Genomic DNA, 25,945 nt, shown 5'->3' on the forward strand with positions numbered 1-25,945 from the left:
GGTACCAAACGTCATCTTGCATTCTGTTTTGGTTTTGTTTCTCTGATTCTTTAAAATTCCCCACATGGTTTTCTAATCCATTCTATTAAGTAACATTTGAGTGTTGCCTTTTGTTTAACAATGGCTAACATCAATTGAACATTTACTAAATGTTAAGCACTTTACATGAATTTCTTTCATTTTAAAAAATTTTAAGGTTTTAAAATTAGAGACAGGGATTGGGTGGGGTGAGGGTGGCTCTCTCTGTGTTGCCCAGGCTGGTCTCCAACTCCTGACCTCAAGCAATCCTCGCTCCCCGTCCTCACATAGTGGTGGGATTACAGGAATTAGCCATTCCACCTGGCCGGATTTCCTCATTTAATCCTTATAACCGAGCTATGAAGTAAATATTATTTGCATCATTTTACACATCAGGAAACCAAGGCTCAAATAGGTTAAATAAACTTATCCAAGGAGACACATCTAGTCAGGGCAGTAAGGAATTAAATCTAGAAAGTCCTAATCTAGAGTTTATAACCTTTGTACAACATTGTGTACCTAGGATGTTTTGCTACTGTGTATCTACTGTTTTAAATCTCCAGCGAGTTTATGCTTGGTCTAGGAGAGAAAGGGAGGCCCTGCCAAACACTTCATGTGCTTCTTCTCTCAGCAGTAACGTTCTCAAAGCGGCTAATCAAGAGCTAGAATCGATCCATAGATAGATATCAGGCTGGAGGGTAGCAGTCTGGTCTGAAAGCCGGTCCGCTAGCATTCACAATCTCAGCGTTCAACCTGGGCGTGCCTCTCAGCTCTCCCGTTAACACTCCCTCCTGTGCTGCTGATTTTTGGCAGTAATCCCAGCACTTTGGGAGGCCGAGGTGGAAGGATCACTTGAAGGCAGGAGTTCGTGACCAGAGTGGGAAACAAAGTGAGACCCCCCCCTCCCACCCCACTCCGCTGTCTCTATAAAATTTTTTAATAAAAAATTAGCCGGGCGCGGTGGCGTGCGCCTGTAGTCTCAGCTACTCGGCAGGCTGAGGCAAGACGATCGCTTGAACCCGGGAGACTGAGGTTGCAGTGAGCTATGATTGCACCACTCCACTCCAGCCTGTGCGACAGAGTGAGACCCGAGGGGATGACAAGGGGGCTTTGCTCCTTTGTGAAATCCCGTTGTCCCAGGGCAGGAGAGGCCGCACTTCACACAGGGAGAACTATGCTCAAGAGCGCAGAACTAGTTCATCCCTTTCCATTGTCACTGGTTTTATCCCATTAAAAATAGTAATTTGCTTTCCCCTAAAAGCGTATAAACACAAAACCAGCCCCTGACTGCAAGACACCAAGCTTGTTTAGGTCTAAGCCCGCAGAGAACCCCCGATCCCAGAATTAGCTGGCGGGCCCGGGAGGAAGTGTTCCCGCCCTCTGTCCCGCCCGGCGGCCCCCGCCACATCTCGGCCGGCCCTCAGGTTTAATCTCCGCCCTTCAAAGGCGGCAGCCAATCGGGGAGCTGCGTCCCCGCCGCGCGCGAGCTGCTCCTCCTTCTTGCGGGCCGCGCCCAGCCGGCAGTGACGTGCCCCGCCCTGCAGCCGCGGGATTCAAACTCCCGGAAGCGGCATCCGCGCCTAATGGTGTGACTCGGCCGACGCGAGCGCCGCGCTTCGCTTCAGCTGCTAGCTGGCCCAAGGGAGGCGACCGCGGAGGGTGGCGAAGGGCGGCCAGGACCCGCAGCCCCGGGGCCGGGCCGGGCCGGGCCGGTCCGGACCGCCAGGGAGGGCAGGTCAGTGGGCAGATCGCGTCCGCGGGATTCAATCTCTGCCCGCTCTGATAACAGTCCTTTTCCCTGGCACTCACTTCGTGCCTGGCACCCGGCTGGGCGCCTCAAGACCGTTGTCTCTTCGATCGCTCCTTTGGACTTGGCGGTGGGTATCATCTCCTTACAGATAGGCGCAGAGAGGCCAAGTGACTTGCCCAAGGTCTTTCGTTAGGACGGCTTTTTCCGATTGGCAAGCACTTTCGTTGTGTGTTCCTCAAACATCTTTATTTTAGAAGTGAGAAAGCTTGTGCCTTTTTTTGCAGTTTCTCTTTTCCTGTCTGTCTCCTCAAGTGAGATTTTATGTGGGAATTTTTAAAGATTGGCGTCGCCTTGTAGAAGATGCGGCTTGTAATTGATGCCTTGTACTGTTTACTGGATGGAAGCGCTTGTTTGGTCACCTCCTGTCCAGCATGACTTAGGTCACTTCAGCTAATCAACCAATCATTTCTTTTCTTTTTTTCTTTTTTCTTTTTCTTTTTTTTTTTTTTTTGAGATGGAGTCTCGCTCTGTCACCCAGGCTGGAGTGCAGTGGCACGATCTTGGCTCACTGCAACCTCTGCCTCCTGGGTTCAAGCGATTCTCCTTCCTCAGCCTCCTGATTAGCTGGGACTACAGGCGTGCGCCACCACGCCCGGTTAATTTTTGTATTTTTAGTAGAGACAGGGTTTCGCCATGTTGGGCAGGCTGGTCTCGAACTCCTGACCTCAGATGATCCACCTGCCTCGGCCTCCCAGAGTGCTGGGATTACAGGCGTGAGCCACCGCGCCCGGCCCCAATCAACCAATCATTTCTGAGGGCTTGCTGTTAGGCTCTGTGGGTAACCAAAAAAAAAAAAAAAATCAAAGTGCAGTCCTTGAAACAATAGTTGAACAACTGAAAAAATAAAAGGTTAGCAGGGAGTGTAATTGGGTACCAGATTGTGTAGGGGTGGGGATGGGGCAGCTATATCATTTGTTAGAGTTCACAGAGGGAAGGCGTGCTGAGGAAGGTTTGAACTGTGGGAATCCTGTGGATGACTGGAATAGGAAATACAGGGAAAGGTGGCCCGGCGCGGTGGTTCACGCCTGTAATCCCAGCACTTTGGGAGGCCGAGGCGGGCAGATCACTTGAGGTCAGGAGTTCGAGACTAGCCTGACCAATACGGTGAAACCTCATCTCTACTAATAGATACAAAAATTACCCAGGCGTGGTGGCGCGCACCTGTAGTCCCAGCTACTCAGGAGGCTGAGGCAGGAGAATCCCTTGAACCCGGGAGGCGGAGGTTGCAGTGATCCGAGATCGTGCCACTGCACTCCAGCCTGGGCGACAGAGCAAGACTCTGTCGCCCCTAACCCCCTGCCCCCGCCAAAAAAAAAGAAACAGAAAAAAAGAAAATACAGGGAAAGGAGGTTGGTGGGACTAGCTGGTGGGGGAGATGCAAACCGTCTGGGCCAGAGGCTAGAAACGGTAGTCATTCATTCACTGCCAGAGTTTCTGTCCAAAGGTTAGGAAGCAGATGTTTGGGGGTTCTTTCACGTTCTGCAGATCTATATTTCCATCATTTTGTGTCTCAATGATTTGGTAGTAGTTTTCTCTCCTACGACCCACGATATCAAGTCAACAGCGTGTTATCAACAGAAACACATAGGAAAGAACTTCCTGTGGCAGCAGGTGACTGAGAGACGCCATAACCTTGCATTTCTTCAACTGATGGATGAGCTACCACAATCTTTCACCTTATAATGGCAAAAATCCAGGACTAACCTTTTGATAGATGATTTCTTCTACTCCATCTCCACAGTTCTAATATGTTTAGACGTTCTGATTTCACACAGAACAATCTTAAAAGTCATTTCACTACCATTCTAAGGAGGTCTCTCCTGTTTTTACTGATATCATTTATCCCTGTACTTCTCCTGTGTAATATTTATTACAGTTTGAGAATTCATGAATCCTTGTTTGTTTCCTTGTTATTGCCTGCCTTTACTACACTGAAAGCCCCATGACATCAGAGAACATGTCTTTTTTTTTTTTTTAAACCAGTTTACACCCAGCATGTATTAGGATACCTGGTAAATAGTAGGCTCTATAGTAATTTTTGAATGCACTAATGGGCTCATACTCCTTTATATCCTTTAATCACACTGCCATTATTTTATCTTGGGATACATGAAGTGGAAAAATGTTTTTAACCTCCTTAATTAGCGTTACTTTTATATACTATTTATATGCATCGTATGCTTCACTAGATTTTTGTCTGCTATATACTTGTTTCTAAACTGTCATCTAGTACTGTTAGCAGATACTGAGTTTCTCCTTACTTAATTTGGCCCCTTATTCTTAATTCCTTTCATGCCTGACTCCCCTGAATGTTATACCTCTTTTCCTGTAAATGTCTTATTTAGGTTCTCTTCACTTTTTCCCACTGTGCTCTCTCAAATGATTATTAAGATAGATCTGAACTAGGCTATCTTCTAAAACAGAGGACCTATGTTAAGTAATGACATTTCAGTGCCTATATACTCAGAATTACATTATTTACCAACAGCTTTTTATTTTGGGCCAAGATATGTCCTTGATTGTGATCTACTTCTTTCAGGCTTTATTTAATGGTTGGAGACCCCTTCATTGTTTTTTAAACAAAACTTTTCCACTAAAGAATTACACATATAATTACACATATAGAACACTACAAAAAACATAAATGTACAAGTTGACTTTTTTTTTTTTTTTTTTTTTTGAGACGGAGTCTTGCTGTGTCACCCAGGCTGGAGTGCAATGGTGCAATCTCGGCTCACAGCAACCTCCACCTCCCGGGCTCAAGCGATTCTCCTGCCTCAGCCTCCTGAGCATCTGGGATTACAGGCACCTGCCACCACCCCTGGCTAAATTTTGTAGTTTTAGTAGAGATGGAGTTTCATCATGTTGGCCTGACTGGTCTCGAACTCTTGACCTCGTGATCCACCCATCTTGGCCTCCCAAAGTGCTGGGGCTACAGGTGTGAGCCACCATACCCAGCCCAAGTTGACATATTTTAGAAAGTGAATACTCCCATTTATCTACCACTGAGATTAAAAAAAAAAAGTTACAGTACCCCAGAAGCCTCCATCCATCTTTCTCCATACCCCACTGGTTTGGATATATCATTTCTATTTAGAGCAGATAGGTTATTAGACCTGTTTCAAACCTGAGATTTAAATTTTTAAACTCAGAATTATACAGTTGATTTTTATTTTTACAGACCATTTCAAAGATGTCTTCCAGAAGTACCAAAGATTTAATTAAAAGTAAGTGGGGATCGAAGCCTAGTAACTCCAAATCTGAAACTACATTAGAAAAATTAAAGGGAGAAATTGCACACTTAAAGACATCGGTGGATGAAATCACAAGTGGGAAAGGAAAGCTGACTGATAAAGAGAGACACAGACTTTTGGAGGTAAATGATCTTCTGATCCTTTAAATTGTAAGCTCTCCAAGAAAGCGATGCATGAAGATTTCCTGATGCTACCTTCTTACTCTTGCCGTGTTCCCTGTCTTGTCCAGTTGATTAATTTTGGAAAGCTGACGTTGGGTTAAGAATCTTAAATTCCTACTTTGACTTTGCCAAGTCTTAGATGTACTTTAGTCATTACTAACTTCTCACCTTTTAAATGTAATTGAGTATGTGTTTTGAGGCTACCAGGTACTAAGTTTGTTTTGGAAATAAAGACATTGTGATTAATAGTTTTGCACCTTTAACATGGTCTGTTTCACCTTTAGTATGCTCTGTTTTTCAGTTATTTAAAACAAAGTAATAACCTAATTCATCATTCTTCCTATAGCTTCTTGGTAATTTAGCTTAACTACATGAATATTCTTGATAACTTTTGTTATGCTGTATTTAAGATTGTGAAACATTCTGGTTAACTATTTTCGCTATTTTTAAATTGATAGCGTAACTTAGAAGCATTCGATTTTCCATATTTTTTTTTTTGAGACTGGGTCTCAACTCTATTGCCCAGGCTGGAGTACAGTGGCTTGATCATAACTCACTGCAGCCTCAAACTCTGGGCCTCAGGTGATCCTCCTGCCTGGGCCTCCCAAAGTGCTGGAATTCCAGGCGTGAACCACTATGCCTGGCCATTCCATGCTTTTTTGGAGTACTATATTACTTGTTGATGTACTTTAAGGATACTGTGCTGGGCTTATATCTCTTTTTTACTGTGGGAGAGGAGAAAATATTTACCCAATAGTTATATAATCTGGTTTTCCTGTTAATTTACTAAATGTAAAAAATCAAATCTGTCCATTTCAGAGTATTAAATAGTGTTCAGATTTCCTTATTTAAAACATATTTTATCATGCATATTGGCTGCTATCCAAGTAATTCTGGTTTTCAGGCTTTTGAAGGAAAAGTTATTAGATGTGTTGGCATTTACACTCTGTTCAACTATATTTCAGATTCCCTAATTTATAATTTGTTATGGCATAGATAGTAAGGAAGTTAGGAACTTATTAGAACTAGAGGGTCTTAAAAATGTAATCATAAATATAATCACAAATTTGGATTTAATTATTTTGCAAAAGTGCTTTTATTATTATTTGTATTTAGAAAATAAATGGTTAAGGCCGGGCACGGTGGCTCATGCCTGTAATCCCAGCACTTTGAGAGGCTGAGACAGGCAGATCACCTGAGGTCAGGAGTTCAAGACCAGCCTGGCCAATATGGCGAAACAAAAATTAGCCGGATGTGTTGGTGTGCACCTGTAATCCCAACTACTTGGGAAGCTGAGGCAGGAGAATCGCATGAACCCAGGAGACAAGTTGCAATGAGCTGAGATTGCACCACTGCACTCCAGCCTGGGTGACAGAGCAAGACTCTGTCTCAAAAAAAAAAAAAAAAAAAATTAAATAAATGGTTAAACAGTATACCATTTGATTTATTTAAATTCTCTAAACAGGCACATAATGAAACTGATTTATTTTTTGTAACAACATACATTGAGGTAAATGCTTTTTCAGGCACTGAGAGAACAGTCATCCACCAATCCACAGATATGAAGGTTATTTTGCAATCTGGTAAAGGAATCTTATTGCTTCCCTGAGAGATAGCTTTCCATTTCATTCCACTTTTTGAGAAGCACTGGGTACTTTGTTCCTTTATAATCAATTGAAATTAAACTTCCTATAACTTCTACCCATTTGTTCTAATTGTGCCTATTAAGGTTACACAGAACAAGTCTTATTTTTCCTATGCAAACTGACAATTTATTAGATATGTAAGGAAATTTTGCTTCCTCTTAACTTTTCTGCAGACCAAGCTCATATTCTTCAGCTTTTCTGGCTTATCATCTTGAACAGCTTTTAGTTTATTCATATGCCTCCTGAATTATGCACTTAGAATTGAACACCATATCCTAAATATGTTCTGGCAAACACAGATTGAAATAGTAGTGTTACATCTACTTAGCTGGATACTGTACTCCATTAAAGCCTAAAATTGTATGGCTCTATTATCTGTCTCATACTACTGATTTGAGTTAAGCTTGTGGCCAACTAAAATCCCCTCATTATTTTCAAATGAATAACTGTCCTCCTAAACTTAAATTTTCCCCATTTTATATTTGAACAACTGCTGCTTTTTTCTTCCTAAATGCAAGTTTTAACTTCATGCTATTTTGACCCTGTTAGCCTATAATTTTAATAATTATTTCTATTATCTTTTTATTTGACTTTTTCCTTTATGCCAGCAGCAGTTTAAAAAACATTACTTATGTATATCTTGTGAATCTTTGAAGATGTTAAGCATTCCTTTAGAGATCACCTTCTAGATTCAATACTGAATCATTTATTGAAAGTAAGCAGGTTAATGAATGCATCCCTCTCCTGCTGAAATATTCTGTAACTTTTAAGTTCCACTGATTCAAGTTCATTAAGGAGCAGGCATATCTTGTGTGACCCACTTTTAGCTTTTAGTTTTTACAAGATCCAGTATTATGGAAGAATGATTACCAAATACTCATGGGAGAGCTAGCCCTTCTTTAGCTTTTTCTCACCACCCTTGATAGAGGTGGTTTCTCCTTTCTTCGTGTCTGTGCCCGTTTTTTAATCTGTCTTAACTACAGCACTTACAACGTTGCATTAATACATTGGCTTACTTCTCTGTGAGCTATCTGAACATAAAACTTTGGCTTCCTCATCTTTTTTGGCCCTGGTATTTAGCATAATGCTGACTTGATAGATAATAAATGCTTCATAAATCCTTGTTGAAGTATATATTGTTTAGCTAGATGTTTGACCTGGCTTTGTTCTAAGAGTCTTCTTAGTTTATATCTAGAAAATTCGAGTCCTCGAGGCTGAGAAGGAGAAGAATGCTTATCAACTCACAGAAAAGGACAAAGAGATACAGCGACTCAGAGACCAACTGAAGGCCAGATATAGTACTACCACATTGCTTGAACAGCTGGAAGAGACAATCAAAGAAGGTGAAAGGAGGGAGCAGGTGTTGAAAGCCTTATCTGAAGAGAAAGATGTATTGAAACAACAGTTGTCTGCTGCAACCTCACGAATTGCTGAACTTGAAAGCAAAACCAATACACTCCGTTTATCACAGGTGCTAATCATTTCTTTAAACCCAGATTTTTTTTTCTTTCTGATACAGTTTGTAATTCTTAGGAAGAATGAGTTTGTTAAGACGTGCTTCCCAAATGATGAGACAATGATTAGTATAGTATACTAAGAGGTCACTTCACTTTTTTAAATAGCCCAGTCCCTTCTCTATAAGCAAAAATAGTTAATATGGTACCCTCCACTCCTTGTACCATTGATTTGCCTGGAGGAATATTCAGAAGACAAAATCTACTGTGTATTTACAATTACCAAGAATTTTTTGAGCTCTTATTTCTATAGTTTGTATCATGAAAATAGTAGGCTTCATTTTTTTGGTTATTTTTCATTTTTGAAACATACAATTATAATATCAAGTATACTTTTCCTAACTGCACTTGCATTTTCTCCCCCTTTTGTTTGAGAGGCACTAGTGTCATAGAAAGAACAAGGATACAGAAGTAGACATGTGAGTTCAGATCTTGGTTTTGTACTTGCCAGCTCTGGATAAATTTGTTAACCTTTATAGCCTTAGAGACAATACTAGACTTCTCCAGACCCCTGTCCTACATCTTAGTTTCTTTTTTTTTTTTTTTTTAAACATATAAGCTAAACCTGAGTTTCCACATCAGTAAAATCAGGATAGGAATACTGATAATTAAATGTAATCATGTATGTAAATTGCCTCGCATAATGCCTAGTATATAGTAGGTGTTCAGTAAATGGTTACTTATTGATCAGACCTTTGATTCTTTTGGAGATTTGGACATTCGAATAATACTAACATTAATATCATCTATAGGCTGGGCATGGTGGCTCATGCCTATAATCCCAGCACTTTGGGAGGCCAAGGCGGGCGGATCACCTGGGGTCAGAAGTTTGAGACCAGCCTGGCCAACACAGTGAAACCCCATCTCTACTAAAAATATAAAAATTAGCCGAGTGTGACGGCATGCATCTGTAATCCCAACTACTCGGGAGGCTGAGGCACTAGAATCGCTTGAATCTGAGAGGTGGAGGTTGCAGTGAGCCGAGATTGTGCCACTGCACTCCGGCCTGGGTGACAGAGTGAGCCTCTGTCTCAAAAAAAAAAAAAAAAGAAAATCATCTATAGAAGAAAATCTGTAGCTTTCAAATATATCTCAATGCTGTTAAGGATCTTTCTCTGTACTTTATTTCCCATTTAGGGGAGATAGTGATCAGACCTATACATTTATGTGTATTTTCATAGATGGGCGTTCGAGTGTTTCTGCAGATGAGTTCAAAAAGGTGAAGTTTTTGTAGAGAATTTCCACAGAGCTGAAACTCATAAAACATTACAGTCAGATTCAAAGTAGCTCACTAAAATTTTTCTTTGAAGTTCAAGAGTTAGTTTCTCTACTTTTGGAATGTGAAATACAAACTTGGTAGAAATTATAATTTTTAAAATTTTTATTTATTTTTTATTTTTTGAGACAGAGTCTCATTTTGCCACCCAGGCTGGAGTACAATGGCACAATCTCAGCTCACTGCAACCTCCACCTGGGTTCAAGCAATTCTCCTGCCTCAGCCTCCCAAGTATTTGGGATTACAGGCAACTGCCACCATGCCCTGCTGATTTTTGTGTTATTAATAGAGATGGGGTTTCAACATGTTGGCCAGGCTGGTCTTGAACTCCTGACCTCAGGTGATCCGCCTGCCTCGGCCTCCCAAAGTGCTGGGATTACAGGTGTAAGCCACCATATCTGGCCTGAAATTATAATTTTTAAAGATGTATTCTTATAATAATTTTGTGGGCTACTCATATTGATTTCTGTATTAACTAGCATGTCTGACTTCTATAACAACCTCCAAATGTCAGTGTCTTATGCAACAAATGTTTATTTTTCTCTCATGCTAGTCTAGTCCAGATTGGAGTAGAGGAAGCTTTGCTCCACAGAGTCATTTGACTCCAGGTTCCTTCCTTCTAGTGGCTCCACCTTCCTTTAGGGTGGGGTCCCCCACCAAGTCCTCTGTATGTAGCTGTGAGATGGAGCCTGTGGAGAACTGCCTAGGAGGGGTCTGGGGCCAGGCCTGGTATTGACATATCTCACCTCTGCTCACATTCCACTGGAACATGGCTCCACTAACCACAGGGAAGGCTGGCATCATAGTCTACAGTGTGCCCAGGGTTAAAAGGAAAGGGGTTTAGAGAACTATCTTTGTCATAGTTTCTGCCTCGAGGACTGAATTGAGAGAGAGAAAGGGCTACATATTAAAGTGAATGAATAGAGCATCTTTGGAGAAAAATAATTTTTTTGAGCTTCTTTGCCAGTATTCACAAGTCTCTTATAGCTATTAAAAGACTGAAATACAGCTTTTTGTATGTTTGTTGGCCAGCCTGGCTACCTAGCCAGCTACTTCTCTTTTATTCCTCTGAGAAAATGAAAAGAGGAGAGAAATAATTTTTGATTTCCATATAATCTATATGAACTAATACTAATTAATAATTAATACTTTTTTTTTTTTTTTTGAGATGGAGTCTTGCTCTGTCGCCCAGGCTGGAGTAATTTTTGTATTATTAGTAGAGATGGTGTTTCACCATGTTGGCCAGGCTGGTCTTGAACTCCTGACCTCAGGTGATCTGCCTGCCTCGGCCTGCCAAAGTGCTGGGATTACAGGCATAAGCCTGATCTTGGCTTACTGCAATCTCCTCTTCCCGGGTTCTGCCTCAGCCTCCCGAGTAGCTGGGACTACAGGTGCGCGTCACCATGCCTGGCTAATTTTTGTATTTTTAGTAGAGATGGGGTTTCACCATATTGGCCAGGCTGGTCTCAAACTCCTGACCTTGTGATCTGCCCGCCTTGGCATCCCAAAGTGCTGCGATTACAGGCGCGAGCCACTGCGCCCGGCCTAATTAATACTATTAGTAATACAAAACATGATTGTAGAAAAAAATTTTACCTTTTGTTTGACAATTTAATGTCTTCTAGATGTCATTTAAATAGCCTAGTTGTTTTGTGTTTGTCTTTTTGGTAAAAATCACTGGGCTATTCATAGGCACTGAGGGCTATTCTGGCAATCCTGGGGTCTAGAGAACTGCCGAAGTCAGATTAGATAGAAAATCTCAGGGTTTCCAGTCTGTTTGGGAAACTTCAGGGGATCTTAATTTTCACAATGGTTATCTCTGGTAACTCTCACCTGGCTTGATGGTTTACCACCATCTACTAGATCTGGATTTTTGGGTTTTTTTGAGACAGAGTCTCTATTGCCCAGGCTGGAGTGAAGTGGTGCAATCTTGGCTCACTGCAACCTCTGCCTCCCGGGTTCAAGTGATTCTACTGCCTCAGCCTCCTGAGTAGCTGGGATTATAGGCACAGGCCACCAGGCTCAGCTAATTTTTCTTTTTGTATTTTTAGTAGAGACGGGTTTTCACCATGTTGGCCAGGCTGGTCTCAAACTCCTGACCTCAAGTGATCTGCCCTCCTCAACCTCCCAGAGTGCTGGGATTATAGGCGTGAGCCACCGTGCCCAGCCTAGATCTGGATTTCGGGATGCCCCTGTGAGGTATACTGTATTATTATGGAACTGAATATAATGAGGCAACTTCTGTTGTGGAATGTCTGATGTTAACTAATGTTGGATTATTTACAGACTGTGGCTCCAAACTGCTTCAACTCATCAATAAATAATATTCATGAAATGGAAATACAGCTGAAAGATGTAAGTTCATTTCCTTTTAAGTTACGGGTAAAGAGGGCCAATTCATTTATTCTTAAGTTTTATAGAAATTGGCAACATTAGTGCTGTGAAGAAAACTGAATGGTTTGAGAGCTTCATTTAAGTCTCTTTCTATATATTCAAGAATCATTTCTTCTAAGCGTAGTCTCTTTTTTTTTCCTGAGGCAAAGTTTCGGTCTGTTGCCCAGGCTGGAGTGCAGTGGCATGATCTCGGTTCACTGCAACCTCTGTCTTCTGGGTTCAAGCAGTTCTCCAACCTCAGCCTCCTGAGTAGCTGAGATTACAGTCACGAGCGACCACACTTCGCTAAGTTTTTGTATTTTTAGTAGAGACGGGGTTTCACCATGTTGGCCAGGCTGGTCTCAAACTCCTGACCTCAAGTGATCTGCCCACCTCGGCCTCCCAAAGTGCTGGGAGTACAGCTGTGAGCCACCGTGCCCAGCATCATGGTCTCTGTAGGGTAGACAGCCCTAGAAATTATCACTGCCACCAAATACCTCAATAACATCTCTTTTCCATCTAAATCTAATATCCCTAATTTGCCCAATCATTTTATTGTTTCTTGTTTTTTCGGTATTTTTCTTTTTTTGAGATGGAGTCTTGTTCTGTTGCCCAAGCTGGAATGGACTGGTGAGCTCTCAGCTCACTGCAGCCTTTACCTCCCAGGTTCAAGTGACTCTTCTGCCTCAGCCTCCCAAGTACCTGGGATTACAGGCACCCACCACCACGCCCAGCTAATTTTTATTTTTAGTAGAGATGGGGATTCACCATGTTGGCCAGGCTGGTCTTGAACTCCTGACCTCAGGTGATCCGCCCGCCTTGGCCTCCCAGAGTGCTGGGATTACGGGCGTGCGCCACTGTGCCTGGCCTCCATTTTATTATTATAATGTAATTTAATTTGTAGTATCTTCTCTTTTGGTTTATCCATGCAAGATGCTCTCTTTGAATACTTCTCTTGAAACTAAGGTTTGCTTTCATAGGTTGAAAAGGAAATGTTCTTTGTACACTTAGTACTTCTTTTCTCTAGAATTTGGTATGAGGTTATTTTAGTTATACAGTAAAGCTGTATTATTGCAAACTGATATCATAAATGGATTGGTGGGTTTTATTGGGAATGGAATAAATTGAGGACACAGGACTGCTACTTACAGTATATTTTTTTCAAGTTTTAGAGATATGAAGTATAAAGTTTCTGACTTAAGTATTAGGTCAGTATGTTGGTATTTTGGTTCCAAAAATATTACTGGCATGTCTATCCTGATATAAGCATGTTCTTAAGATTTCTGTTTTACTTCATCTATCAAGTATCCTTTGAAGTCTTTTTGATCTTCAAAAGAAGAATTTAAATCTCCTGGATTGGCACCTAGCCAGGTGCCAAGTATGCTTATCAGAGTACGTAATTTACCTAGAGGTAACTGGAATGAAAAGGAAAAATTCTGTGTCTTATTACACCGAAGTTTGTTATTCTATGTATATCCATACCTATGCATTAGATACACATATTTAGAAATATCTTACACAGCTCTTGCATTCCTCTTTATTTACTCCACCACCATGGCTTTCCAGCTACTCCTTGAACAAACCACCTTTTCTCTTTCTGTTCCCTCTGCCTGGGACACTCTTCCCCAGATATCTTTATGATTTCCTCCTTACCTCATGCAGGTTTTTATTTAAATGCCACTTTCTTGGGGTCAGGGGGAGGACTGAATGGGGGCTCCCTGACCACTTTATCTAAAATTATAGCTCCCAGACAATTCCTATTCCTTTCTCCTGCTTATCCCTCCTCATCACATACCACTGCTAAATTTACAATCTATTTAACTTCTCTTGTCTAATGTTTGACCTTTCCATCAGAATAGAAGTCATACGAAGAAAGGATTTTTGCATGTTTTGTACACTGCTATATCCTCGGTGTCTAGAACATTTGAAAAATGACTGGATGGAATCTTGGGAAGTTTCTTGAATTTTACTGGTGTCTCTTCTAGAAAAGTACCTGAAAATAGATGCCATTATCTTAAGCTTACATGTGCTTTTTAGGCATCTCAGTGCTAACTACTTCAGATATCACCTGAGGGTATTTTTAGATAATGATGATTCTTTTTTATGAAATTAACTTTGAAATACTACATATGTAAGCCCAAGCTTTTTGTTCTATCTTCTCAGCTTATTTAAGGGTCACATTGTGCTTGTCTCCTCTGTCTTAGAAAGGCATCTATACAAATTGGGTAAAATTTAACCCAACTCTTCTACAAATGGTGGTCTAGACTGAGCAAGATTCACAGACTGTAATATGCTAGGTCTGGGGTAGTGCCTGAGTTTTTTGCATTTCCAGTAAACTCCTAGCTGCTGCTGCTGCTGGTCCTTGGACCACTCTTTGAGAATCATTAACATTATTATTATTATTATTTTGAGATGGAATCTCACTCTGTCACCCAGGTTGGAGGGCAGTGGCACAATCTTGGCTCATTGCAACCTCCGCCTCTTGGGTTCAAGTGATTCTCATGCCTCAGCCTCCTGAGTAACAGGGATTACAGGTGCATGCCACCATGCCCAGCTAATTTTTGTATTTTCAGTAGAGACAGGGTTTCGCCATGTTGGCCAGGCTGGTCTCCAACTCCTGACCTCAGATGACCCACCTGCCTCAGCCTCCCAAAGTGCTGGGATTACAGGTGTGAGTCATTACGCCCAGCCAGCACTATTAACTTATATTTGAGGAGCAAGAAGTGGTTTAGCTCTGGTTTTCCCTTTGGAATTTCAGCAAATCTTTGAGACCAGGGGGAAAATTGTAGTTGGAGGACATAGGGAACATGGAAAGAGACATCTCACTTCTTGCAGCACCGACACTGGCACATTATTTGGCTTTTGAGAGCTCAGCAGTTCTAGTTCCATCACCCTCTCAAAGTTCGCAGAAACTTCCTGTAGAAGCTTACCCATGTATTTTCACAAATAGTATTTGTTATATTTAAATAAGCCCTAAAAACCTATGTACAGCTTCTTTAGGCCCAGTCGTATCATTATTCAGTTACCATTTTGCTCTGGCCGACAGTTGAAATAATTACATAGAGTTAATGTCGTAAGCATTGTCAAATGTCAGTACTTTCAGTATTTATTTAAGAATTATGTTAGTATAAACTAAACAAACCAAATAGCCAAAAGACAGTTTTAATAGGCATTTCTTGCTCTTAAATTCAAATATCTGAATTTTAAACATAGAACTTAGGGAAGATAAATAATAATTGTTTTAAAATTATTTTGTCTGCAGACATTCAAATTAACAGAAAAGTTACAAGAATGAGTATGATAACATATAATAACATATAACTCCCATATCCCCCTTACTGAAATTCAACCATTGTTAACATGTTACCCCATTTTGCACTCTCTTTTTCCTCTTTCAACCCTCACCCACACACATATACACGTAGTATTTTTTTCTGAACCATTTGAGAATGAATTGTACATATCCACAGCTGTTTAAACCCATATACTTCAATGTGTATTTGTTCTCCCATCCAAGTACTAACCAGGCTCAACCCTGCTTAGCTTCCGAGATCAGCCAAGATCAGGCACGTTCAGGATGGTATGGCCGTAGACTTCAATGTGTATTTCTTAAGAACGAGGATACTCTTGCCCACAACTATAGCACAGATAGCAACTTTAATAAATTTAACATGGATACAATACTTTTATAATCTACCATTCCTACTGCAGTTTTGTCAATTGACCCACATTTTTTATTCCTCCAGTACAGGCTAACATTTTAATCTACATTGGTTGGAATTTTTGTCTACAGAATATTTAGTGTATTCTTGTCAAACCTGGGGGAAGACCTTTATAGCATTCCACAGGACTTTTTTTTTTTTTTTTTTGAGACAGAGTCTCACTCTGTTGCCGAGGCTGCAGTGCAGTGGCACGATCTCAGCTCACTGCAATCTCTGCCTCCCTGGTTCCAGCGATTCTCCTGCCTCAGCCTCCAGAGTAGCTGGGATTACAGGCACCTGCCATTGCGCCTGGCTAATTTTTTTTATTTTTAGTAGAGACGGGGTTTCACCATGTTGGCCAGGCTGGTCTTGAACTCCTGACCTCGTGATCTGCCTGCCTCAGCCTCCCAAAGTGCTGGGATTACAGGCGTGAGCCACCGCGCCCGGCCTCCACAGGACATTTTATTTTGCCTACTTTTGTTCTACATTTTTATTGGTAACTCGGAGGAAATTGTTAAATGCATGCCTAACAAACGTATAGATGACACAAAGCTGGAAGGCATATCTAATGCAATGATGTTTGACTCTAAAAAGTCAAAACTAATACTATCAATATTTATGATAGCTATCAAATCCATGTATTGATACTGATAGAAAGCCGATGCACACAGTGAGAAGAGGTGGCATAAGGAAATGTTTACTGAGGGAACATCGCCATCATGTGGCCTTTTAGAATACTACCCCTTGAATCTTCAACTAACATGTATTTTTGTTTCTCATACTTAAGTGATGTATGGTTCCTTTTTTTTTAATTAATTAATTTATTTTTTGAGACGGAGTCTCGCTCCGTTGCCCAGGCTGGAGTGCAGTGGCACCATCTCAACTCACTGCAACCTCCGCCTCCTGGGCTCAAGTGATTCTCTTGCCTCAGCCTCCCGAGTAGCTGGGACCACTGGCGCCCGCCACCATACCTGGCTAATTTTTTGTATTTTTAGTAGAGACGGGGTTTCACTATATTGGCCAGGCTGGTCTCGAACTCCTGACCTTGTGATATGCCCGCCTCAGCCTCCCAAAGTGCTGGGATTACAGGCGTGAGCCACTGTGCCCAGCCGGTTCCTTTAAAAGAAAAGAAAAATGAAATAAACAAAATAAAATTGGCCTGGCACAGTAGCTCACGTCTGTAATTCCAGCATTTTGGGAGGCCAAGAAGGGCAGATCACCTGAGATCAGGAATTCGAGACCAGCTGGGCCAACATGGTGATACCCCGTCTCTAATAAAAATACGAAAAAGCTGGGCGTGGTGGTACACGCCTGTAATCCCAGCTACTCAGGAGGCTGAGGCAGGAGAATTGCTGCAACCCAGGAGGCAGAGTTTGCAGTGAGCTGAGATCGTGCCACTGTATTCCAGCCTGGGCCACAGAGCGAGACTCCGTCTCAAAAAAAAAAAAAAAAAAAAAAATTGTCCGGGCTCAGTGGCTCATGCCTGTAATCCCAGCACTTTGGGAGGCCAAGGCGGGCAGATCACCTGAGGTCAGTAGTTGAGACCAACACGGTGATACTCCATCTCTACTAAAAATACAAAATTAGCCGAGTGTGGTGGCGCATGCCTGTAATCCCAGCTACTCGGGAGGCTGAGGCAAGAGAATCGCTTGAACCCGGGATGTGGAGGTTGCAGTGAGCCAAGATGGCACCATTGCACTCCAGCCTGGGCAACAAGAGTGAAATTCCGTCTCAAAAAAAAAAAAAAAAATTTCATGACCATTTAATTTTGACTTAAATTATTTGTATTAAAATACTTCTTAAATGTGGACAAATGTAAAATTTAGTATAAAATTAGGTATCTTTAGTATCTAACACACTATAATTTATATGTATTTGGATATACATGTGCATTGTGAGTCATACAGTGCTTCCTCTCTTATCAACTAAATTTAAATCTGATCCTGGGTTTCTCATGAGTCCTTTCTTTTGAAAGATGCATAGGTTCTGAGTAAGAACCTCACTGGGGATGGCAGTGGAGCTGAATAAGAGAGTGACTACTGCAGCCTGTTTTAAGATAGGCCAGGAATCCTAGCAATCTTCTCTACTGTACTAAGTTCACTGATTATTTTTCCCAACTTTTATTATGAAAAATGTCAAACATACACAAAAGTTGAAAGAAAGTACATTGAACAATCATATATCTACCACGAAGTTTCAATAATAAGACAGACTCTTTAAATCAAAAATAAAATTACTGCAGTGAAAACAGCCATCCACAGAGCTTTACATTATTGACGATATGTAATACAAAATGGATATACAATATCTCCACTTGACAAATGGATTCTTAAGCCATATAAAGAGGACTACTGTTCCTTAATGGATGCAGACAGAAAAGTGTCTGGTAAAGTGGCTGAGGCTCCTGGGCTAAGTCTTTGATTTTAGAGACTGTTTCTGTCTTCCTAATTCATTTGCTAATTCTATAGCAAACAGACACTGAAAATCCTTTAAGTGCCATACCCAGGAGCTTTGCCCAAGAGTTTGTAGGGTGCTAGTAGAAAGAGCCTAACAAAGCTTAGAGAAACTCTGTAGACTTAATAAGAGTTTCCATATATGTAGATCTTTCTGGATATGGGACTCAATGTCTTTAAAGGATGGAGATTCTTACCGGAAAGCAGTTGCCCTGATATACACCCAGAACCTTCAAGCTCCTTATGTCCTCTTCATTGTGGAACTAGAGGTCTGGAAAGAGTGGCTGCTATAGAAGGAAACACTATATTATATTGTCAGATTGAAATTAAATAGAATAATTTTATCTATGCATAATAGATCATTTTAAGAGCTACTGTGTTGTTCTCCAAATAGTAATCAGAAATCTGTATTCCACTCTTGAAAAAATGAGCTTTGCTGATACTGTTATAGGTTCTTTGAAGTTCAGATTACTATGAGCTCTGGATTTATAGCAAGTCCTCTGGTATAAAATGAACTGGTTACAATCCCTGCCATACAAAGCTTCTGTCTTCACATGGCCTCATTCTCTATGTATATCTGTGTGTCAGCTCCTTTTTATAAGGATACTAGTCATTGGATTTAGGGCTCACCCTACTCCAGTATGACCTCATTTTAACTAATTGCATCTGCAAAGACTCCCCCTTTTTTTTCTTTTTTTTTTTTGAGACAGGGTCTCACTCTATTGTCTAGGCTGGAGTGCAGTGGCGCAATCTCGGCTCACTGCAACCTCTGCCTCCTGCATTCAAGTGATCTGCTACCTCAGCCTCCCAAGTAGCCGGGACTACAGGTGCATGCCACCATGTCTGGCTAAAAAATAGAGACAGGGTTTTGCCATGTTGGCCAGGCTGGTCTTGAACTCCTGGCCTCAAGCGATCCGCCCACCTCGGCCTCCCAAAGTGCTGGGATTACAGGTGTGAGCCACTGTGCCCAGCCCACAGACCCCATTTCTGAATAAGGTCATATTCTGAGGTTTCAAGTGGACGTGAATTTTGGGGGACATTATTCAACTCACTGTAAGTATGAAACCCCTATACAAACAGGTGAGTGACGGCAGCTTGGAGTTTTTAATTGGGTTATAAAAGATCATATAAAGGATGAAAGTTGGTGGTACAGAGAGAAGGTAGCTGTTAAGTTTGATCCTCTAAAGAAGACACTGAGATGATGTTAGGAGTGCAGACGGTTTATTGGGGAGCAAGATCTGTGCAAGGAAAAAGGAAGTAGTTATGCCAGGGAGACCATCAGACCATGATGAAAACCTAACAAGGTCTCTGTCACCCCATGGGGGGCTCCAGAGCAGAGAGTGCTGAAAAGCAGAGTCCTCGTTGGGCAGAAATAGTTAGGCACTTGTTCAGTTGTTGGCTGGGGCCAACCCAGCTCAGCTCAAAAGCTGACAGGGACTTGAAGGAATTAACAGATGGAGGCTGTCAGCTAATCAGCTAACTACTCACCATGCAATTGGAAAGAGATCCTCTTTTTTTTTGTTTTTTTTTTTTTGAGAGACACAGTTTCACTGGAGTTTCCAGGCTGGAGTGCAGTGGCGTGATCTCAGCTCACTGCAACCTCCACCTCCTGGGTTCAAGTGATTCTGCTGCCTCAGCCTCCCGAGTAGTTAGGATTACAGGCGCACACCACCATGCGTGGCTAATTTTTGTATTTTTATTAGAGACAGGGTTTCACCATGTTGGCCAGGCTGGTCTTGAACTCCTGACCTCAGGTGATCCACCCGCCTCGGCCTCAAAGTGCTGGGATTACCGGTGAGATCCACCGCACTCAGCCAACTGGGCAGGGCTCTTGAAGGGGGATTCTGAGCAGTTCATCTCCGTGTCTGTCACAAAAGGTGTTTTAGTTTACAGAGAATGACATGTATGCACACACAAAGCAAGTTGTGTACTGAAAAAAGCAAACAAATGAACTTAATCCCACATAAACTATGATGGTGTCATGTTGTTATGTATTCTGAAGGCATGTAACATAGGATGGTTGCCCAGAATTAGTCTATGAGCCATAGAGTTTTTGTTGGAAAAGACAACATCACTTGGACTCTCTTGCCCATTTTAAGATTTTGTTTTTTTTTATTTTACTGTTGATTTTCTTTCATCTTTCCATTAAGGCTCTGGAGAAAAATCAGCAGTGGCTCGTGTATGATCAACAGCGGGAAGTCTATGTAAAAGGACTTTTAGCAAAGATCTTTGAGTTGGAAAAGAAAACGGAAACAGCTGCTAATTCACTCCCACAGCAGACAAAAAAGCCTGAATCAGAAGGTACTGACTGGTATAAAAATGTTCTCTTGGGATAGGCCTGACATTTTCCAAAAGGAATGATTCACCAAATTTAGATTTTTATAGATATGTGTTAGAAAGTAAAATAAGAGCAAGTCTTATAGCCCTGAAGTAAGAAATACCATTTTTGCAAGTTTTATTTCCTAACGTTTTCAGATCAAAAGAAAGTACCGACACAGGCTAACGGGTGATCTTTGGCAGTTCTGAAATCACATTCAGTTCTCTCTACCCATGAATGTCCTTCCCCTTCTTCAAAGTCCTTCTCCAGCTTTTACTTCCCCCAGAGTTGGCCTTGTCACAATTTTTTCACTTTGCTTCCCTTCAGGACTTATTCATATCAACTCCAGGAGAAAGAATGCCTTTTTTAGATGATCCTTAAATCATTTGAACTTCAGGTATAGAATTGAGATGAAATTTCTCATTCACGATGCTCTCTTTTTGCCAAGCGCTTTGCAGTTTCCCTTACATAGATCTCAGTGGAGTTTCAGGGCAACCCTAAGAGGCGGGGCAGGAAAGGTCAGTATTCTCATTTTACAGATGAAGAAATAGGTTTAGCAATTCTAGATGACAAGCTAAGAAAAGAAAAATGAGAAACTCCGTGCAAAGCTCTCCTTAAAAGACTGACAGTTTGGAGGGGACCAAAGCCTTGAATTTTATAGAGAAGTCTAAAGAAAGGGGAACAAGACTCATAAGATTGGAGAATCATATTTGAATACTTAAAACAAAGCTAATGTGAAAAAGAAACTATAAATGTCTCTGGAGGCACTTCAAAGCTGTCAGCCCTAATGGCACAAAGTTGCTTCTATAAAATATGTGTTTATGTAAAAGCAGGATTTTAGTTATGGGCTAAGTCTAATTTCTTTTCTTTGGTAATACAGTTCTCTCCCTCTCTCTTTCTCTCTTTCTCTGTGTGTCTGTTTTATCAAAGCAATATAAGCACTTGTTAGAATAATGTAATAGTTAAGAAGGACCTTGCCCTGTCTTTCCCATCCCAATCCCCATTTCTTCCTCCCATCAGGGCAAGTGCTCTTAATATTTCTATTTTTAATTTTGATAGTTATCTCCACATATAAATAATGAGCTTGTGTTCCTATTTGTTGACTGAACTTCTTTAGACTTTCCCTCCCAACAGAATAGATGTTACTGTTTTTAGTTTTTCTATTTGTGAGTTTTATAACTTCAAATAATATACCTGAACTTGTTTTTTATTTCATCAAATATCAACCATAGTCCCTATCTCTTGACTTTTCATGTTGTAAACTAAGGAAATAGTGTGATTCATTTAGATGTTTGATGTTTCGCTTTTCAGGAATATTATTTATTTTATAAAGTGAGTTGTGCCATAATGTTGTTTGTCATAGGTTATCTTCAAGAAGAGGAGCAGAAATGTTACAACGATCTCTTGGCAAGTGCAAAAAAAGATCTTGAGGTTGAACGACAAACCATAACTCAGCTGAGTTTTGAACTGAGTGAATTTCGAAGAAAATATGAAGAAACCCAAAAAGAAGTTCACAATTTAAATCAGCTGTTGTATTCACAAAGAAAGGCAGATATGCAACATCTGGAAGATGATAGGCATAAAACGGAGAAGATACAAAGACTCAGGGAAGAGAATGATATTGCTAGGGGAAAACTTGAAGAAGAGAAGAAGAGATCCGAAGAGCTCTTATCTCAGGTAAACTTAACCAGATCCATAATTCAGAGTGTTCACCGAACACTTTCTAAGTGTCAGGGACTATTTGACCACTAGAGAACCGGCTAGGGACAAAACAAGTTCCTGCCCCTCATGGGAGTTATATTCCAGAACATAAACAGACCATAAACAATAAATAAGGAAACCAAAGAAAATGCAACAGGGTAACATGACAAGGGGAAATTGGGGACCAGTGGAGGCCTCTCTGAGGAGATGGCATTTGGATAAAGACCTGATGAGGAGGAGGACCCAGTGAGGTGGGTGACTTTTCCTCTCAACGGAGGAAATTGTACACACAAAGGCTCTGAGTGAGGAGGAGGTCAGTATATGTGAGAAGCCAAAAGAAGAACTGAAGTAATGAGAGGAATCGAGGCTGATTCCTAGACTGGCATCTTAATGGTGATGATATGTGCTCAAGTGAATTCACATGGTATCTTCCATGTTCTTGTTATGCTCATAGCCTTATGCTATGGTATCGTAATAATGTTGGAGTTACTACGTTAGGATTATTGGAATTGAACAGTACTTCGATGGAACTCTTTAATTTAGATTTTGCTTTGCAGCCTGGCATCATGGAAGGAACATTATTTGGAATCCATGCCTAGTCTCTAGTCCAGGATATATGGCCTTAGGCAAATCACCTAACTTCTCTGACTACTCACTGGTTATTCCCTTGTCAAATTAATAATAACCTCTGCTTGCCATGTAGGGCTTTGGTGAGGGTCAGTTGAGAGAAGGTAAAAGTGCTTTGTAAACTAAGCAAGGTAAATGCTAGTTATTGCTATTTTAATAATAATTTTTAATGGTCCTACAAAAGTTGAGGGTGCTGGTGATGGGACAGTAACAAGTCCATCTATAACATTTGCCATCTTAGTCTTTTTTTTCTGAGACAGGGTCTTGCTCTGTCGCCCAGGCTGGAGTGCAATGGCGTAATCTCAGCTCACTGTAACCTCCACCTCCTGTCTTCAAGTGATTCTTGTGCCTCAGCCTCCTGAGTAGCTGGGATTACAGGTGCCCACCACCACGGCTGGCCAATTTTTATATTTTTAGTAGAGATGGGGTTTCGCCATGTTGGCCAGGCTGGTCTCAAACTCCTGACCTCATGTGATCCACCTGCCTTGGCCTCCCAAAGTGCTGGGATTACAGGTGCAAGCCACTGTGCCCAGCCTGCCATCTTAGTCTTTACCACTCACACTTCTTCTGTCTACAGGCATGAGCAGTGATACTAGGGAGAGATTAAGTGCGCTGATTAAATTTTGCTTCAGCTCTGGCTAAGGGCCCAGCACTGCCACCCATGTTATCCTACTCAGAAATGTCAGAACCTCCAGGAAAGGGGGCATGGCTGCTGCAGAGTTCAGTGCTGTTTATCAGCATTCAGTCTGTATGCCTCAGGGAACTCTTGGCAAGGGTGGTGGTATACTGCTTAGCTGCTGGCATAGATAGCCATCAGATGGCCAGCTGGAATGATTCACCCCTGACTAGCAGGTGTTGTCCTGGTTAGAGATGTGAGACTTGTGATGTGAGCTTTTCATGCATCCCAGGTCAAGCTGGAAAAGGTTGGATGTGACAGCATTGGTTCTCTTTATGTCCTACAGGTCCAGTTTCTTTACACATCTCTGCTAAAGCAGCAAGAAGAACAAACAAGGGTAGCTCTGTTGGAACAACAGGTACTCATTGGGGTTGCTTCTAAATTCAATTATGCCTGTTAGAAAATGCAGTTTTTCCTCATGTTTATGCTGTTCTATGGAGAACCATTTGAAAGTTGTGAAAAGTGTCTTTAAAAGACTTCAATAAAAGTCTTTTTTCTTCAATAAAAAAGATATTTCAAGAGACTCTGCTAGCCACTTATTCCTGTTGCTGACCTTAGGCTAAACAGATTCTTGAGGTGTGATAGCAATTTTCTTGACAGGTAGATGTTGGCCTTGGCAAATTTTGCTCTTCCCCAGTGGCTGTAGTTCCTAGCCTAACAATATCTCCTAATTAGGGCTACCTTATAACTTCAAGCAGAACTTGGAGAGACACCATTTAGTCCAGAATGTATTATAAATGGTGTAAAGCAGAGATTTTTAGTATAGTCCAAACCAGGGAATAGTTACCTCTTTCCCTTCTCCTTCTTCCCCCTTAAAAAAGGTGGATAGGGAGGAGTAATTCTAATCAACAACTTCTTAAGCTGCTCTTCATTCACCTATACCTCAGCATTGGCTTTGCTCCTTGGATAAACCAAATCCTCAGCCATAAGCTGCCTCATTTATCAACATTTAATGGTGCTTAGGTGAATTCTTGCTACGATGGTACAATAAATATTTTCTTCTTGTGCTAATAAAAAAATGTGAGCATCCAGTCAAGAGAACTAGACAGTCTGTATCAGCTGTAATGGTCTTGTCCTGGGCCTTTTCCAGATGCAGGCATGTACTTTAGACTTTGAAAATGAAAAACTCGACCGTCAACATATGCAGCATCAATTGCATATAATTCTTAAGGAGCTCCGAAAAGCAAGAAATCAAATAACACAGTTGGAATCCTTGGTGAGTCTGGAATGATTAAACTAAAATTTGTCTTCGTCTTCCATTTATATACCGAATCAGTTCCAAACTTAGGAGGATACAGCTTAACGCACAGCTAGATGTATCTCAAATCAGTAGGTAGAGCCCCTGCCGCATTTGAAGCAACTGCCCTCTGAGCATCAATTCAGAGGACCAGAAAGAGGGACATGATCACATCTGGAATCATTCCCCCAATACCCCAGCTGCTGTGATGCTGGAGGCACTAAATAGTGCCTGAGCTGGGGTCAAAAGGGTAGAATAGAGGGTAGCCACAGAATCCTGAACTGAAATTGTGTTTATCTATTAAAAAAGAAAGAAAGGCTGGGCACGATGGCTCATACCTTTAATCCCAGTGCTTTGGGAGGCCAAGGCAGGCGGATCATGAGGTCAGGAGTTGGAGACCAGCCTGACTAACATGGTGAAACCTCGTCTCTACTAAAAATACAGAAAATTAGCCAGGCGTGGTGGCGGGCGCCTGTAACCTCAGCTACTTGGGAGGCTGAGGTAGGAGAATCACTTGAACCCGGGACGCAGAGGTTGCAGTGGGCTGAGACTGTGCCACTGCACTCCAGCCTGGGCAGCAGAGCGAGACTCTGTCTGAAAAAAAAAAAAAAGAAAAAAGAAAAACATGCTGTTTTTAGGGATAATGGACTATTACTGTTAATATGCTTTTTAGATATATTATGAGGTTTGTGTGAGTCACTCTGAAAACTTAATCTTTTAAAACATGAACCTTTTAAATAATATTGTTTCTATGATTAAATGGTTTTTCACTTACTTATTCTCACCTTACTAATAAGCTTTTGGACCAAACTTGTTGGGGGTCTGCATTTGAATATATGTCTGTCCCACTAGTACATATTTTAAATTTTATTCTAGTACTATAGAATACTTGGAGACAGTGAAATATTACAAATATGATTCCTCAGTTTTCAAAGGAGGAAAAAAAGCAATGATAAAACTAAAAATCATTTGTAACTTCTGTATGAATAAAAGAAAGAAAATATATTTTTGGCTCTGTTCTTAAGTATAGCATTGATTTTACCCATTTATAATATTTGAAATGAAAATTTATAACTCATTTTTGTTATTGACCATTCAAAGCATAGGGAGCAGAGGGTATGCAAAAGAATTTGTAATTTTGTGGGGGCGGTTCCAAGATGGCCGAATAGGAACAGCTCCAG

The 25,945-nt window shown here is 41.2% G+C and overlaps 1 protein-coding gene across 2 annotated transcripts in view; it reads left to right on the forward strand.

Annotated features, from left to right (window-relative positions):
- The first annotated feature begins 1,567 nt into the window (after positions 1-1,567).
- CEP55 (centrosomal protein 55) overlaps positions 1,568-25,945 on the forward strand; it is a 32,444-nt gene continuing 8,066 nt past the window's right edge. The window contains exons 1-8 of one of the 2 annotated variants that reach the window (XM_002820990.5): positions 1,568-1,753; positions 5,010-5,204; positions 8,085-8,360; positions 11,966-12,034; positions 20,357-20,507; positions 21,887-22,200; positions 23,814-23,885; positions 24,618-24,743. In XM_002820990.5, the coding sequence (XP_002821036.3) occupies positions 5,022-5,204; positions 8,085-8,360; positions 11,966-12,034; positions 20,357-20,507; positions 21,887-22,200; positions 23,814-23,885; positions 24,618-24,743 (1,191 nt within the window). In that variant the 5' untranslated portion in view covers positions 1,568-1,753; positions 5,010-5,021. Of the gene's footprint in view, positions 1,896-5,009; positions 5,205-8,084; positions 8,361-11,965; positions 12,035-20,356; positions 20,508-21,886; positions 22,201-23,813; positions 23,886-24,617; positions 24,744-25,945 lie in introns of both variants that reach the window. The other variant, XM_002820991.6, reaches the window with a different exon arrangement.

Source organism: Pongo abelii, chromosome 8 (genome assembly GCF_028885655.2).
Source record: "Pongo abelii isolate AG06213 chromosome 8, NHGRI_mPonAbe1-v2.0_pri, whole genome shotgun sequence".
NCBI lineage: Eukaryota > Metazoa > Chordata > Mammalia > Primates > Hominidae > Pongo > Pongo abelii.